The sequence below is a fragment of the Lissotriton helveticus genome, chromosome 10, assembly GCF_964261635.1.
Source record: "Lissotriton helveticus chromosome 10, aLisHel1.1, whole genome shotgun sequence".
In the NCBI taxonomy this organism is placed as follows: Eukaryota; Metazoa; Chordata; class Amphibia; order Caudata; family Salamandridae; genus Lissotriton; species Lissotriton helveticus.
In genome coordinates this window covers 821,968,639-821,982,008 of record NC_136071.1, presented here as the reverse complement: position 1 = coordinate 821,982,008, position 13,370 = coordinate 821,968,639, and the positions used below count along the sequence as shown (strand labels likewise).

Here is a 13,370-nt window from a genome sequence, read left to right as displayed (position 1 = left end):
CAGACTGATTTGCATATGGCCATGTCTGAACTGGGGTGGCAGAGTGGGCTAAAGAACGGTGATGGATCAAACCCAGAACTGTTGACTGGGTGTGAGTGTTTGATTGGTTCAGATGCTCTGTCCATCACCACCCCCTTTTGTACCATCATATCTGTGACAAGGCATCAACGCACTCTTGATTGCTGGGTAGCAAGCTACTTAGTGCATTTTGGAGCACGAGTGAGAGCTAAGTGTGAAGAATGTTGGCTTTAATTTTCTGCCCCAGTCAGAAAAAAATGCCACTGCAGGCATCTCTGTGCCAGTGGGAATATGTAACCATACTTGGTGCTTTTGTCGGGTTTGGTTAATCGACAATATGTGCAGCTGATCTGTGCAACAGCCAACAGCAAATTTGACTATACAAGAATAGTCCTAATTGAGTTGACTTGCTCAATCTTTTGATAACAAAGTTTGAATTTTATTATAGTTACATCATGGTTTCACCTACCTTATAAATCCTTGGCAAACTACAGTTAAGATAAACTAAACAGTGAAACCTCACCTGACAAATTCGATCAGCGTTGGCAGAGCATTCGGTCATTTGGAAAAACCCGGCTGGACACAGGGTGCATTTTTCACACTGTGACGGGCTCTTTTGGAAATCACAAAATTCATCATCTTCACAAATGCCGCAGTCCAGCAGAGGTGGCCCAACATCGATCACTTTGGCATCCACATCCACTTTCTGCACAGAAAATGACTTCTGTAGGTGGTTCCTGGCTTGGTTCTGAAGACCCTGGAGATGCCCTTCGAAATAGTGCTGGATATCATCCTGCAAGCTCTGAAAGGACATCTGCTTGACAGTGTCAAACAGCATTCCGTACTGGGCCTTCACTACATCCATCTGTTCATACATTTTCCTTTGCTGGTCGAGGATCTCCCGCTGCTGGTTGATTAGTGTGCTTTGCTGTTCCGTGAGTCGTTGCTGCAAATCAGCAATCACCTTCTGCTGATTTCTAAGCATTTCAACAAATTTCTCTTGTCCCTTGGCAAGCTGCAGTTGTAGGATGAGGGCATCTTCTGAAGGCACTTCGTTTTCTCCTAAAACACAGAAAAGAATTTGTCAATTTAGCAATCGGAGGATCTTCAGAATTACAACTATTCTATGCTGCAATGTCCATGTAATGAAGAAATTAAGTACTTTTCCCAAAGCTGAATATCTTTTGGAAGAAAGATTAGTATCTATTTGATACCCCTAACTCCTAGAATATTTTGTATTTTTCATGCAATTAACATTTATAGCAGTTACTACCAAGCGCCGAAAATAGGTCTGATAATCAATAACAAGTTTAGGGAAGGGACAATATAAGAGAAAAAGAAGATCCAGAACAGAAGATGTAGGGCGAAGAGTGTATCACAACTTGAAGAGGGTTCTAAAGTTTAGGGGCTGGCAAATCAAATGTGACAGGTAGAGGTTAGACAGGGGTCTCCAACCTTTTCTGTAATGAGAGCTACTTCAGATCAGTGAAAATCGTTGTGAGCTACTGATGGCTAAGTAACTTGTGCATTGTTACTGGATATCCCCTCGCCCAGCTTTATTGACTTTAAGCCTCATGTCTATGGTGCCCGATACTTTGGTTTGAAAGAAATACTGTGACTGGGGGTACTACGACAGGGCTACCATGTGTGTCAGTGAATACATGAACTGTGGGATGTTTGAACATGTGTGTGAATGAATGGGAAATATGTGTATGGGGTACTGAAAACAAGTGTCATATGTATTTGTCAAAATCAAAAGAGAATGGATCACTTGTACCTGCAAACAGGGTCCACTGTATTCTATCTGCCAGTACTTAAAGAAGTACTTAAAAAACCCTCATTCACGTAGGCAGGTCGTGTGGCGGTTTATCTTGATTTTCCGCCTTTGTTAGTTACGTGACAGCATCATCATCAGGTCTCTTGTTGTATGCTTCCTCCACCTGGAGGGAACCACTTGTTTTTACAGTACTGATCAGAAATCGATGGTGAGTGAAAGGTGCTCAAGTGAGGTGTGATGTTTAAAAAGTGATCCTCATACTACCTAAAAATAAATTTTGTATTCCGTTTGGTGTATGGGAAGGCTGTACAAAAAGTGAAATACATGCAGCGATGGACTGGTTATGAGTCCACCGCACTATCGTAGTCCAAACCGATGGTCACCATGTTTCAGCCCTTTAAGTGCCCCTAGTGGGTCATTGGGCTTTCTTCAGGACATAAAAACAGTATGAGAATTGGGTGTTGTCCAATTCGGGACCCTAAAACCAGCGCCAGCACAAGTCGTGCAGTCTGCAGACGAGCAGGTATAGCTCTGTCAGTTGCCCGTTTAAGCCCTAATCAGGACTTCCTAAGGTACTATCTACCTCAACTTCAGAGTATTTACACTGATTAATACCATTCTGAATTGGACAACACCCAATTCTCATACTGGTTTTGTTTCTCCCATGTCAAAGTGTCTTTACAAACATCAGGCATATTACTCCTGGTGGGCTGTAGATATGGTGCCATATTTATAACAGGAACATTCAGTCATTTGTTTAAATGTGAGGAATTTAAAGTGAAGAAACATGCTTCATAAAACATTAGGACTTAATTGGCTTAATTTAAAGTAGAGAAAAGCATTACAACAATGTGTCAAAGAAACATTTTTCCTCACTTTAAATTTTTCCGTTTGAAAAGAAAATGACTGTATTAAAGTTATAAATATGGCACTGTGTCTACTAGTCACTGGGAGCAAGATGCCTGCTGTTTGTAAATGAGACACTTTGAAAAAGGGGAACATTAAAATGAAGAGTTAACTTAATTAACTGTTTATTTGAATGTTTTCTCATTTAAAAGCATTCAGAAATATAATTTTCTTCTCATGCTCCAATAGTGAGTTGAGAAGGACTTTTATTTAAAAGTTAAATACCTCAATATTTCAGGTCTGAACCTCTGTGACCCACATGGGTCATAAATCTGAGTGGAGTACAGCTCATTATCAGGCTCTGCTATCTGCAGCCTGATAATGATGTAAAATAAACATAGCATTTCCTTAACTTGCAAACTTGAAAATGTAACACTTTTTGCAGTTTGCAGTTAAAAATGAACCCATGACTGGGAGCTACTCTGAAAATTTCTGCAAGCTACTTGTAGCTTATGAGCCACTGTTTGGGACACCAGGGCTAGAGTAATCAACTGTGAGAGGTGTGAGGAAGAGAGCAGAGAGGTACACTAAGCTGAATCAGAGAAGAAAGAAAGAGATTTCAAGGCCATAAATACATTTAACAACCATGGAGATAAAGACATAGGGGCACATTACGATCGCGGTTTTCCCGCATCCACCGGGCAGTGGCGGCGGCGGTGGATACGAGAAAACCGCCGCGGAGCCTCCAAAGACCCACTGCCAAATTAGGATGGCTGGTGGGTCTTGGTTTATGTCCGCCGCTTTTTCGCCGCGGTCGGCTTACAACCACGCCGGAAAAGCTCTTATATGGTAGCGGTGTCTCTCAGACACCGCCAGCCATATTAGGATTGCGTGTCAGATATGCTTTTCCGTGGCGGGTTCTCCGCCGTGGACAAGCATACGGATGTGCACTTCGGGGGCCCGTTGCGGGCCCCCTGGGTGAAGGGGGGGTGGGAGGGTTGGGGGGTGCACATGGGGGGTACCTATGGTACCCCTCTGCATTTACATGCAGACAGCGGCAGGCACCGCGCAGTGCCTGCAGCTTTCTGCATGTAAATGCAATGCGTGCTTTTTTACCATTGCGGCGGGTGCAGCTTGAAGCCGCACCCGCCGCAATGTTAAAAATAGAGGATGTGACCGCCAGGGTGGCGGTCACATCCTAATTGCAGAGGAGGGAACGCCGCAGCCCATGCGGACGTTCCCTCCTCCTCAAGGGTCGCGGACGGACTCAAGTCCGTCCGCCATCCTAATGGACTCCATAGTAGGGAAAGGAATAGCAGTGTAGATTCCCATGGTCCAAATCTGTTTCACTGTCTTCATTCCAATAGGAGATTAAATGTCCCTGATGGTATTAAACTGATCAATAGAATGGTACAGACTGAGGGCCAGATTTGCCACCTACTCATGCAGCGCAGTGCAGCAAAATCAAATGCTGCACTGCATGAAAAGGAGAGAGGAGGAGAGTGCCCTTTTTACAGAAATAGGACACTCTCCTCCCTTTTCCCTTGCGCAGCTCAAAATTCAGATTACATGCACCACAGAGACTCCTTTCCATCATAGTTTAAGGGTGTCTCCGTGAGTCTAGCATAAGCTTTGCACTGGAAGCAGAATCCATAATTTGTCCACAGTCTCAGCACAGCGAGTTTAGATTAGCAAGTAATCTTCCCAATTCCAGCAAATTTTTTGCCTCCATAATCAAATCTAATCTAAATAAATGTATGATTATTTTCTCTTATGCAATATCTAAGGGGCAGTTTATGGTTCGTTTTCATTAAACTCTGTACTAACAATACATTTTTACTACTCAAATTGGCTTGTAGTCATACTGCTTGTCTTCAGCACTGGTTCGGCGCACCTTGCTCTCATGATAATTGATGCCTAAGTAAGGCTCTCTCTTCTTTTCCAAGAAACGCCAGAGAGGTTTTAGCTGCCTTGTAGTTATGTAAAAAGGCTTTAATAAAAAGGAAATTCATATTCATAATAGCTGGGAACATTTGACTTCAACTGTCAGATTAAAAAATCCTACATTGTTTCTGGAGTTAGGTAAAATCACTCAGAGAGCAAAAGAAACGAGTATCTACTCTGAGCAGTCATATTACAGGAGAATAATGGGTCTCCCATGTTATGAATACTTGCTGTCTGTACTCTTCTGGTGACGTGTCCATTGATTTTTCTAATTACTGCAGCACGAGTACTATGCTAAAGTGCCCTACAACAGAGCTCTGATGCAAAGCACCTGGGTCAACCGCGGTCCCTCTTGATGTTTTCAAAATGTAATGTTGATTTATGGGTTCAACTTCTTATCAATTAATTTAATAATATTTTTGGGTTGGAACATCATCCCTCTTGGCTGTGCGCAGTCATTGTTCCAATCTTTAAGAAAAGTAGTCGATCTTAAGTGGTACTGACCCATCTAGCTCATAGACTCCTCGGTCAATATCATTGGGAGGGTTATATTTAATAAATACGCTATTGGGTTAGGGAGTACAGTATCCTGAGTCCTTACCAATACTGCTTCAGGGAGTGGCTGGGTACGATGGAGCAGTGCTGAAATTTGCCTCTGCTTCTATGCATAGTATAGTGAAGCGCGTGCTATAGTATCTAGCTTTATGGACTTATGCGCTTTTGATAAGTTTACCCATATCAAAAGTGTGGTTGATTTTGCTTGACCTGGAGTTGAATGCCACCAAGGTATATTTTTTATCTCTCATGTAACAACATTTATCAGCCAGGGTCAGGTTTGGACCCAATGAGGAGGTTTCTGATCCTTTTAAACTACAACAATGAGTATGGTAATGCTGTTTCCTTGCTCCCTCGAGTTTATTTTGTAAATTAATAAACTTAACCACCATTTGACAGTAGCTTGTTAAGACGCACCCTTGGTCAATTCTGTTCCAACACCCGTTCTCTTGTATGTGGACAATGCTGTCCTAAGTGCACACACTTACAATTCTTTGTGATGCTTAGTCAGAGCTTTCTCACAGTTTATGTCTGGCTTAGACTTATTTACCTATTTCTCCAAATCGCATACTAGGGAATGCCACCCTAAATACACAAAATTACGTACTGTTCCTATAAGTAATAACAGGCTTGTAAATATGTCTAGAGTTACATATTTGGGGGTAGTATTTCAATCTAGCTTGTCTTTGGCTAGTAATATTTCCTATCACTGTTCAAAGTTTACCCACTCTGGTAGTGCTGTGTCTACTCTTAGTCATTCCTTGGGTGGCAAACCTATTACCCCTTTTTTGGAAATTTACAGAACCCAGTGTGCACCACTTACGACCTATGGAAATGGTATGTGGGGTCACATAGATTGCTGTGCACTTCAGGTGGTGGAAAACCATGTCATCTTTCCCTCCCCCATTCCACTTCAAATTTTATCTATCTGGAAAAACGAGGCTTACTGTACATTGATGATTATGTTAAACATGGCCCCCTATTGCTGTGTGTTTCCATTTGGATTAATCCCTATGCTGTCCTAAATCAGGCAATAATTAAGAACTACTTAGTTTGCGATCACAGAATGAAAATACCTTGGCTCGCATATATTAAGCAGAACCTTGAAAAGCTGGACAGGTCCTCCTTGTTTGAGAACCCACTATCTGTGTGTAAGAGCGATAAGATGCATGTTAAGCGCATATTTTTGGAACAAAGGCACCTATCGAGGAAAGTGCAGAGCCGTTGAAATTGTCAGTGAGGTAAGGTGCTCTGATACCATCCGGTATAATCATCACAATAAAGTCAGGTAAATGGTGAGAAGTATTTATTAGGGTAGAAAGAGGACAGCTTAAACAACCACTCTACTTCGGGTTCTCATGGTCAGTAATCCTACCAACCGCCCATCAATGGAACCCCAGCACAGAACATAGAAGTAAGAACACAAGAAGGAATGCAATAATGTTTTAAACTAAGTAATGATGAATACAACACTATGTAAAATACTTTAAATAAAATAAGTAAAAATGCAAACTTTAAATCTTGCTGTGGTGTGGCAACCCAGGATGGTATTCTACCCCTTGCAGGAAGGCAAAAAGGGATCTAATCAACGCAGTTAAAACCAAGCAAATCGGGTTGATTGGTATTGCAAGGAAGAGGTATAGTGCTGTAATTAGTGAAGCTAGGAAGGGGTGGGAAAATAAGTTTTGGTGCGACTTGAAAGCAGCAAGTGCAGGAAGAGACTCTAGGGGCTTTTGGGATTTAGTGAGATCTAAGAATAGGCCCACCGACTCGCTTATAACATGTAATATCACTAAGGGGTCATGGTTTGAGCATTTTGCTCGCCTTTACAGTACCATTGTGGAAGATGGGCCAGCCACCATTGATCTTTCAGCGTCGGGTCCCCCTGGGTTGAGGGAGGGTATGGCATTCACTGCTAAGGAGGTGGAGAATGCCATCAAAACTCTTGTATCTAATAAAGCTGCAGGGCCGGATGGCTTACCAGGAGATCTGCTTCGCCTCAACTTGTCGGAATGGGGGATTCTTATCGCCGCCTTGCTTAATTCAACCTACCACGGTGCCACTCTTCCTGAATCTTGGATGGGCGCTGAGGTCGTTCCAATCTTTAAAAAAGGGGGGCGGGACGACCCAGCAACCTATCGCCCTATAAGCTTAATTGATTCATCTCAGAAAGTCGCAGGGAAGGTGGTCCTTGGGAGGGTGCTCCAGTGGGCGGAAGAAAATAAGATTCTGTCCGACTTCCAAGCGGGTTTTAGGTCTGGCATGGGGACCACTGAGCAGTCATTCCGACTGCTGATGTTATATTGGAAGGTGGTTGTACTGGGCAAAGGCAGTCTGTATCTTGCATTTATTGATTTGCGAACTGCCTTTGACCTAGTGCCTCGGGGCAGCCTATGGAGGGTATTGTTCGATTTGGGAATGCTTCCGTATCTATTATCATTAATAATGAAGCTCCACGCTGAGAATTTTGCTCAGGTGCGGTGGGGCAATCAGGGCCAAAAGACTGCTCGGATAATAGTAAATAGAGGAGTTCGACAGGGGTGCGTTCTTGCCCCCACTCTGTTCTCATTACATGTGAACGGAGTGGTGGAGCATCTTTTAAAAAATCCTGCTGACGCCCCATACCTGGCAGGGAGGAGAATACCCACTTTAATATTTGCAGACGACACCCTTCTAATTTCCAAATCCCCGGTTGGTCTACAGAGCCTACTTGACAATTTCCAATCTTTCTGTGAGATTAGGGGGCTAAAGATCAACACAGAAAAAACAAAATATTTGGTCCTGAATCCTCCCAAAAAACTTGGCCGGCCACCTGCATTAAATATGGTACCTGTGGATAGAGTCAAGGAGCTTGACTACCTTGGTATTCGCCTCTCCAATACTATGAGGTGGAATAGTCACCTCCATAAAATGCTATTAAGTCATAAAAGGGTGGTGGGGGCTCTCCTTAAGGATCAGAGGCTATCCACCCTTAAACCTATTGCCCCGGTGCTAGATATTTATACGGCAAGAGGCGTTAGTGCGGCGCTATACGGGGCAGAGCTTTGGGGAGCCCAGAATGTAAATCAGCTATCCTGCTCTGAAAATAAATTCCTGAAGGATTTGATGTCCCTCCCCAATAGCACTCCCACCCTTCCTTTGCTCTTGGATATGGGTTGTCGCCCCATTAAAGACTTGGCCCGACTAAGACCCCTTCTCCTTTGGGCTCACATATGGAGGGTCCCTGAACTTGGTAGTTATGCAGAGGGGCTGAAGGAAATATTATCCATGTCCGGTTGGCCAAAAATAAGGTGGTTAGTGGACGTAAAAAACTTGTTAGAAGAGCTGGGCCTCGGAGAGGCGTTGCACTCTAGGCCCGCACCTCCTAAGGTGGTTTTGAAAAGAGTGTACTGGAACTGGGTAATGAATAAGAGAAATAATGACCCTAATCTATGTAAATCCTCTAGCGATTTTTTAATGGTAAAGGATGTAGCCCTCCAGGAACCCTATCTCGACATTATTTCAAAATCTAGAGATAGGGCCTTATATTTTAAATTCAGATTAGGTGTGCTCCCTGTGGGAGATCTGACAGCACGCTGGAAGATTCCGGCGCAAACTGTTCCTTTCTGTCGTTTCTGCCCTTCCAAGATTGAGTCAGTGCCCCATTTTCTGTTCGAATGCCGTGCTTATAAAGCGCCTCGAAACAGATGGTTAAAACCATTGTGTAAAGAGTTGGGTACCAGACACTACAGTGTGGCTTTGCGAATTTTATAATCTGATACGCGGCCCCTGCTTGTTTGTGGTATAGCGAAGTTTTTAACCGCATGCGTGCGGCGGCTATTTTTGCGCTGTGCAGCTTTTTTCAAAAAGCCGCGTTATATGACGAGCTGAGCTCGTCATGAGAGTGCAGGCGGCACAACTCATGACGAGCTCAGCTCCTCATGAGCGCCGAAGGGGTTAAGCTGGGCATGGTTAATTAGGTCAAAAAGGCTTTCGTACATTGTTTAATCTAGGTCATTTTGTCTGACCGTTTTAGATAATTTATTGCCGCCATTTTAATTGTATCTTATTTATATTCTGCTTAAATGTATTGTATGGCTAGGCTCTTATTCTTTTATTATTATTGTAATATGTATACACTGCTTTTTAAGATATTTTGCATATCGAAATAAAGCCAATTTGACTTGACTTGACAACACACCTCCCCCTTCAGAAAATAAAAAACAAAAAAGAAAAAAAACTATATACATAACATTGCAAGAAACATTAACAATTCAAAATCTTACAAAATCTTTCATTAAGCAGTCTGAGTGAACGCTGTCCCTTAGATCCCATCCTTGTCGCCAAAATTGTGATATGATCATCACAATAAAGTCAGGTAAATGGTGGGAAGTATTTATTATAGTAGAAAGAGTACAGCTTAAACAACCACTCTACTTCAGGTTCTCATGCTCAGTAATCCTACCAACCGTCCATCCATGGAAACCCAGCACAGAACATAGAAGTAAGAACACAAGAAGGAATGCAATAATGTTCTAAAATAAGTAATGATGAATACAACACTATGTAAAACACTTTAAATAAAATAAATAAAAATGCAAACTTTAAATCTTGCTGTGGTGTGGAGCCATAACTGACCTTTGTATGAAGTAGCTGGGAGAGGGTCCTATTACGATTTGCAATTTTCTATTCTACCCTCTTTCTATTCTATTACCTCTTCCAGTAAAGCTGATTAAATCATGGATCTCATTAAGACTGGTTCGGGGATCTATGACAAGTTATTGAAAATTTGAAAGAACCCACATATGTCCAAATGGATTTCATATTTGTGTCCCAGGCCCACTTATTTGGGTATAAGTTAGTGACTAATCTATGCACTATAAGGTAACCTGGAGATAACAGTAAAACGCAACTCATAAAGTGGAAACTTTGCAGCCAGTAGTTAAGCAGGAGAAAGATAAGTATATGTACTCTTTTGAAACTTCAACAATGATAAAACATCTGAATTCAAAGTATACAAAGGAGTATAAGAAATATCCGTGTTTTTAGCAGAATAATAAAATTAAACACCATCTTGGTCACAGAAATACTGTAAAATGTTCCTGGAATGGTGCTGTGGGAACTAGATGAGTAGAACAATTTCCATTTCAGTCTCAATGCACTTTATTGTATGAAGTGCAGAACCACTGTGTGGTGCAGACAACAAATCCAAAGATCCGTAATCAGAAGATGGAACAGCACTACAAAGATACGAGTGACAAAAAAGTCTTTATCCAGTTTTAAGGTGGCCTTTCGCCACTTCTTTTAACTGAAGTGAGTCAGTAGACAGCGACTCACCAGAAGCCTAAGGTGAGATGATGAGGAAGAATTGCGGCTCAAGCTGATAGGCGACATGCCGACAGATGCTACACTCTGCTTGTTCCTGAGCATCTGCATCATCTGAACCGCCCTGGCATGGCTAGGGATAAGTGGAGGGGGGGTTCTGCAAGGTAGGTGAATCACCAGACATTGAGTGTGGTGGCGGGCTCACAGAACGCTACACAGCCAAAACATGTCAAATTTGGGCTTCTTGTTCTACCTGGTGAACACCTTCAATTCCAGAATAAGGGCACAATCAAACCATAAATGCCAGCCCTATCCGGAATGATGGTTTAATCAAGTCATATTGTTTGAATCATCTGATTCACCCCACACTGAGTGCCCGTAGTCAGGGCACCATGAGATATGTGAAAGAAATGCTCTGTCATCCATATATACTCATGGTAAACATTGTGGTATATTGTTTGAACTGTGATATACCCCACACCGAATGCCATTGGCATCTTGAAATGATCCCTTGAAACTCAGGCCAAAAAGGAATAATAATCTTGTTCAAGCAGTAAAAGATGGTACATTGATATTTACTATGTGCAGCGCTATGCAATGAATTGCATCTGCTCTAGGAGGAATGTGTTTAAGTACTATTACTATGAGTATCTGTGGACGGTTGAGTATATCTTTCACACCTATCATGGTCAAATGACTTTGGACACTCGGTTTGGGCTATGTCACATAATTTAAACAATATGGCAACGTGCCAGCAACAGCTGCCACACATTGACATCTCTGATGGAGTGAGGAGATTTGTTTTGGCATAACCAACTACAATTTCATACAGATTCGAGAAGAGGTAGAAAGTGACCCCAATAACTGGAGAATTTCAGTGGTTGTTTGATTTTAATTAATTACTATAACTAAATGCTACCTGGTTTTTTCTCTCGAAGGTTTGATTAAATATGTGTCAATAGGTTAAGGGCAAAATGAACCATGTATATAGTAAATAGGCAGATGTGTAGATTGTAATATGCAAAGTAGTACCATTGTTGTCTATGGGGAGGGGCTTTGACTCATGAGAGGCAAGCCTTGAATGGGTCATTATGCCCCCTAGGATGTTGGATTTCTCTGCACCTGCTGGTAGCACTTATAGATATTTTGAATTTACATTTGAATTGTCAGTGCTGCCGTCAAACAGAAATTAATCTCTTTGCATAATAATTCAATTGTTTAGTGCACGTGAGTAGCACTGTTTCTACATCTTTGTGTCATAATTGAGCTCTAAACCTATTGTTTTTCTCTTTCCATTTCAGACATTCTGGCCTTGCATGTTCCTCCTATTCAGTAGCAGGCTGGGTATGTTTCTACACTGATGCATTCTGATATGACAATTAGTTTTATAATAATAAACTTGTTTGGTAAAGAAGCAACACATATTGAAGCACTAGCAAAGTCAATAGGTGTCATTTGTCACAGGCCCCATTGGTTGGTTAGTTGGTACATGGATGGTTGAAAGGGTGATTAATTAGGTTTGTGAATTTAGTCACTCATGACCTCATTCATTAAACCATGGGGCCTGCAATTCACACATTATGGTTCCATGCAGTCATCTATCCACGCAGGCACTGATCGATTAATCTATCCATGTGCTTAACCACTAACTCACTCTTTCATCCATGCACTTAATGATTACTTATTCTACAACCGTTGATTCACTCTTGCATTCAGCCAGTTAGCCACTCAGCCCCCTAGTTAAACTCAACTGAAAAAGAAGCACCAGACTGCGAATAAAGTGAATATGGCAAACCATCCCTTGAAAGTTTTATTTTTCCCACTTAATTTAATTTTATTTAGCTATAATAAATATATTATTTATTTTAAATATGTATAAATATTTTTATTTTGTTATGTATTTAAATGTTTCTTTTTTAAGTTTAGGAATTGAAATGGTATATCTAACCCCTCCAAAATACAACATTTTCCCTACTGTTGCTAAGATTGGAGTGAGATTAGTAAATCTAATCACCAGCCCAAAGCAGTGGCCTAACACAGCACCCCGTGGTGCGGGGGACCCTAATCTCCAGGGAGCCACCTCAACCCAGTGCATTGGCCGGAGAGTTCCTGATTGAGCATGGAGGAGGCCCCTCCACATACTTCTTTGCAGGGGGGCCACCTCAAGTTTCGTTACGCCAATGGCCAAATGCCAAAACATTTCCTGCTGTGGCTTAAGTTGGAGTCTGAATAATAAATGCAACCAACCCAAAGTCAAACACTTTCCCTGCTGTTGCTTATGTTAGAGAGGTAATAGCACATCTAACCCCTACAAAGTCCAACACTTTCCCTACAGTTGCTTAGATTGGAGTGAGAATAGTAAATCTAACTCCTTCAAAGCCCAGTACTTGTCCTACTTTTGCTTCAGTTGGAATTATAATAGCAAATCCAGCTCCTTCAAAGTCCAAGATTTTCTATACCATTTTTTTTTACTTGGACTGTTATTATATTTTATTGTTATTTTTAAAATTTTAAATTATTCATTAAACATAATTTGTAATTTTTTGTTTAAAATGTATTTTTGTTTATGTTTCAATTTTAGTTTATTAATTTAAATTTAATAGACATTTCTGTTATATATGAGTTTGTCAGTTTTAATATTTACATTCTTAACAATTGTAGTGTATTTTTTTAATAGTTGGAATATTGTTTTTACATTTTTTAAAGAGTAACTATATTATTTAACTTGCATTAATATTTAAAACTATTTGTTTTTAATTATATTCTTTTTAACTTTACTATTTTCAATAAATTACATATTATCTATATGTGTGTGAGTGTGTGTGTATATATATATATATATTATACCTTTTTTGACAACATTCTTGTCCATTATATTTCTATTATCGATATTATGACAGTTCACAAACAAAGTATTATTTTTGTA

At 41.0% G+C, this 13,370-nt stretch overlaps 1 protein-coding gene across 1 annotated transcript in view; it reads right to left on the bottom strand.

Annotated features, from left to right (window-relative positions):
• Positions 1–13,370, bottom strand: part of LOC144785500 (uncharacterized) — a 130,233-nt gene that overhangs the window by 78,029 nt on the left and 38,834 nt on the right. Inside the window, exon 2 of the mRNA XM_078664364.1 lies at positions 542–1,080. Within this exon, the coding sequence (XP_078520490.1) occupies positions 542–1,080 (539 nt within the window). The remainder of the gene's footprint in view (positions 1–541; positions 1,081–13,370) is intronic.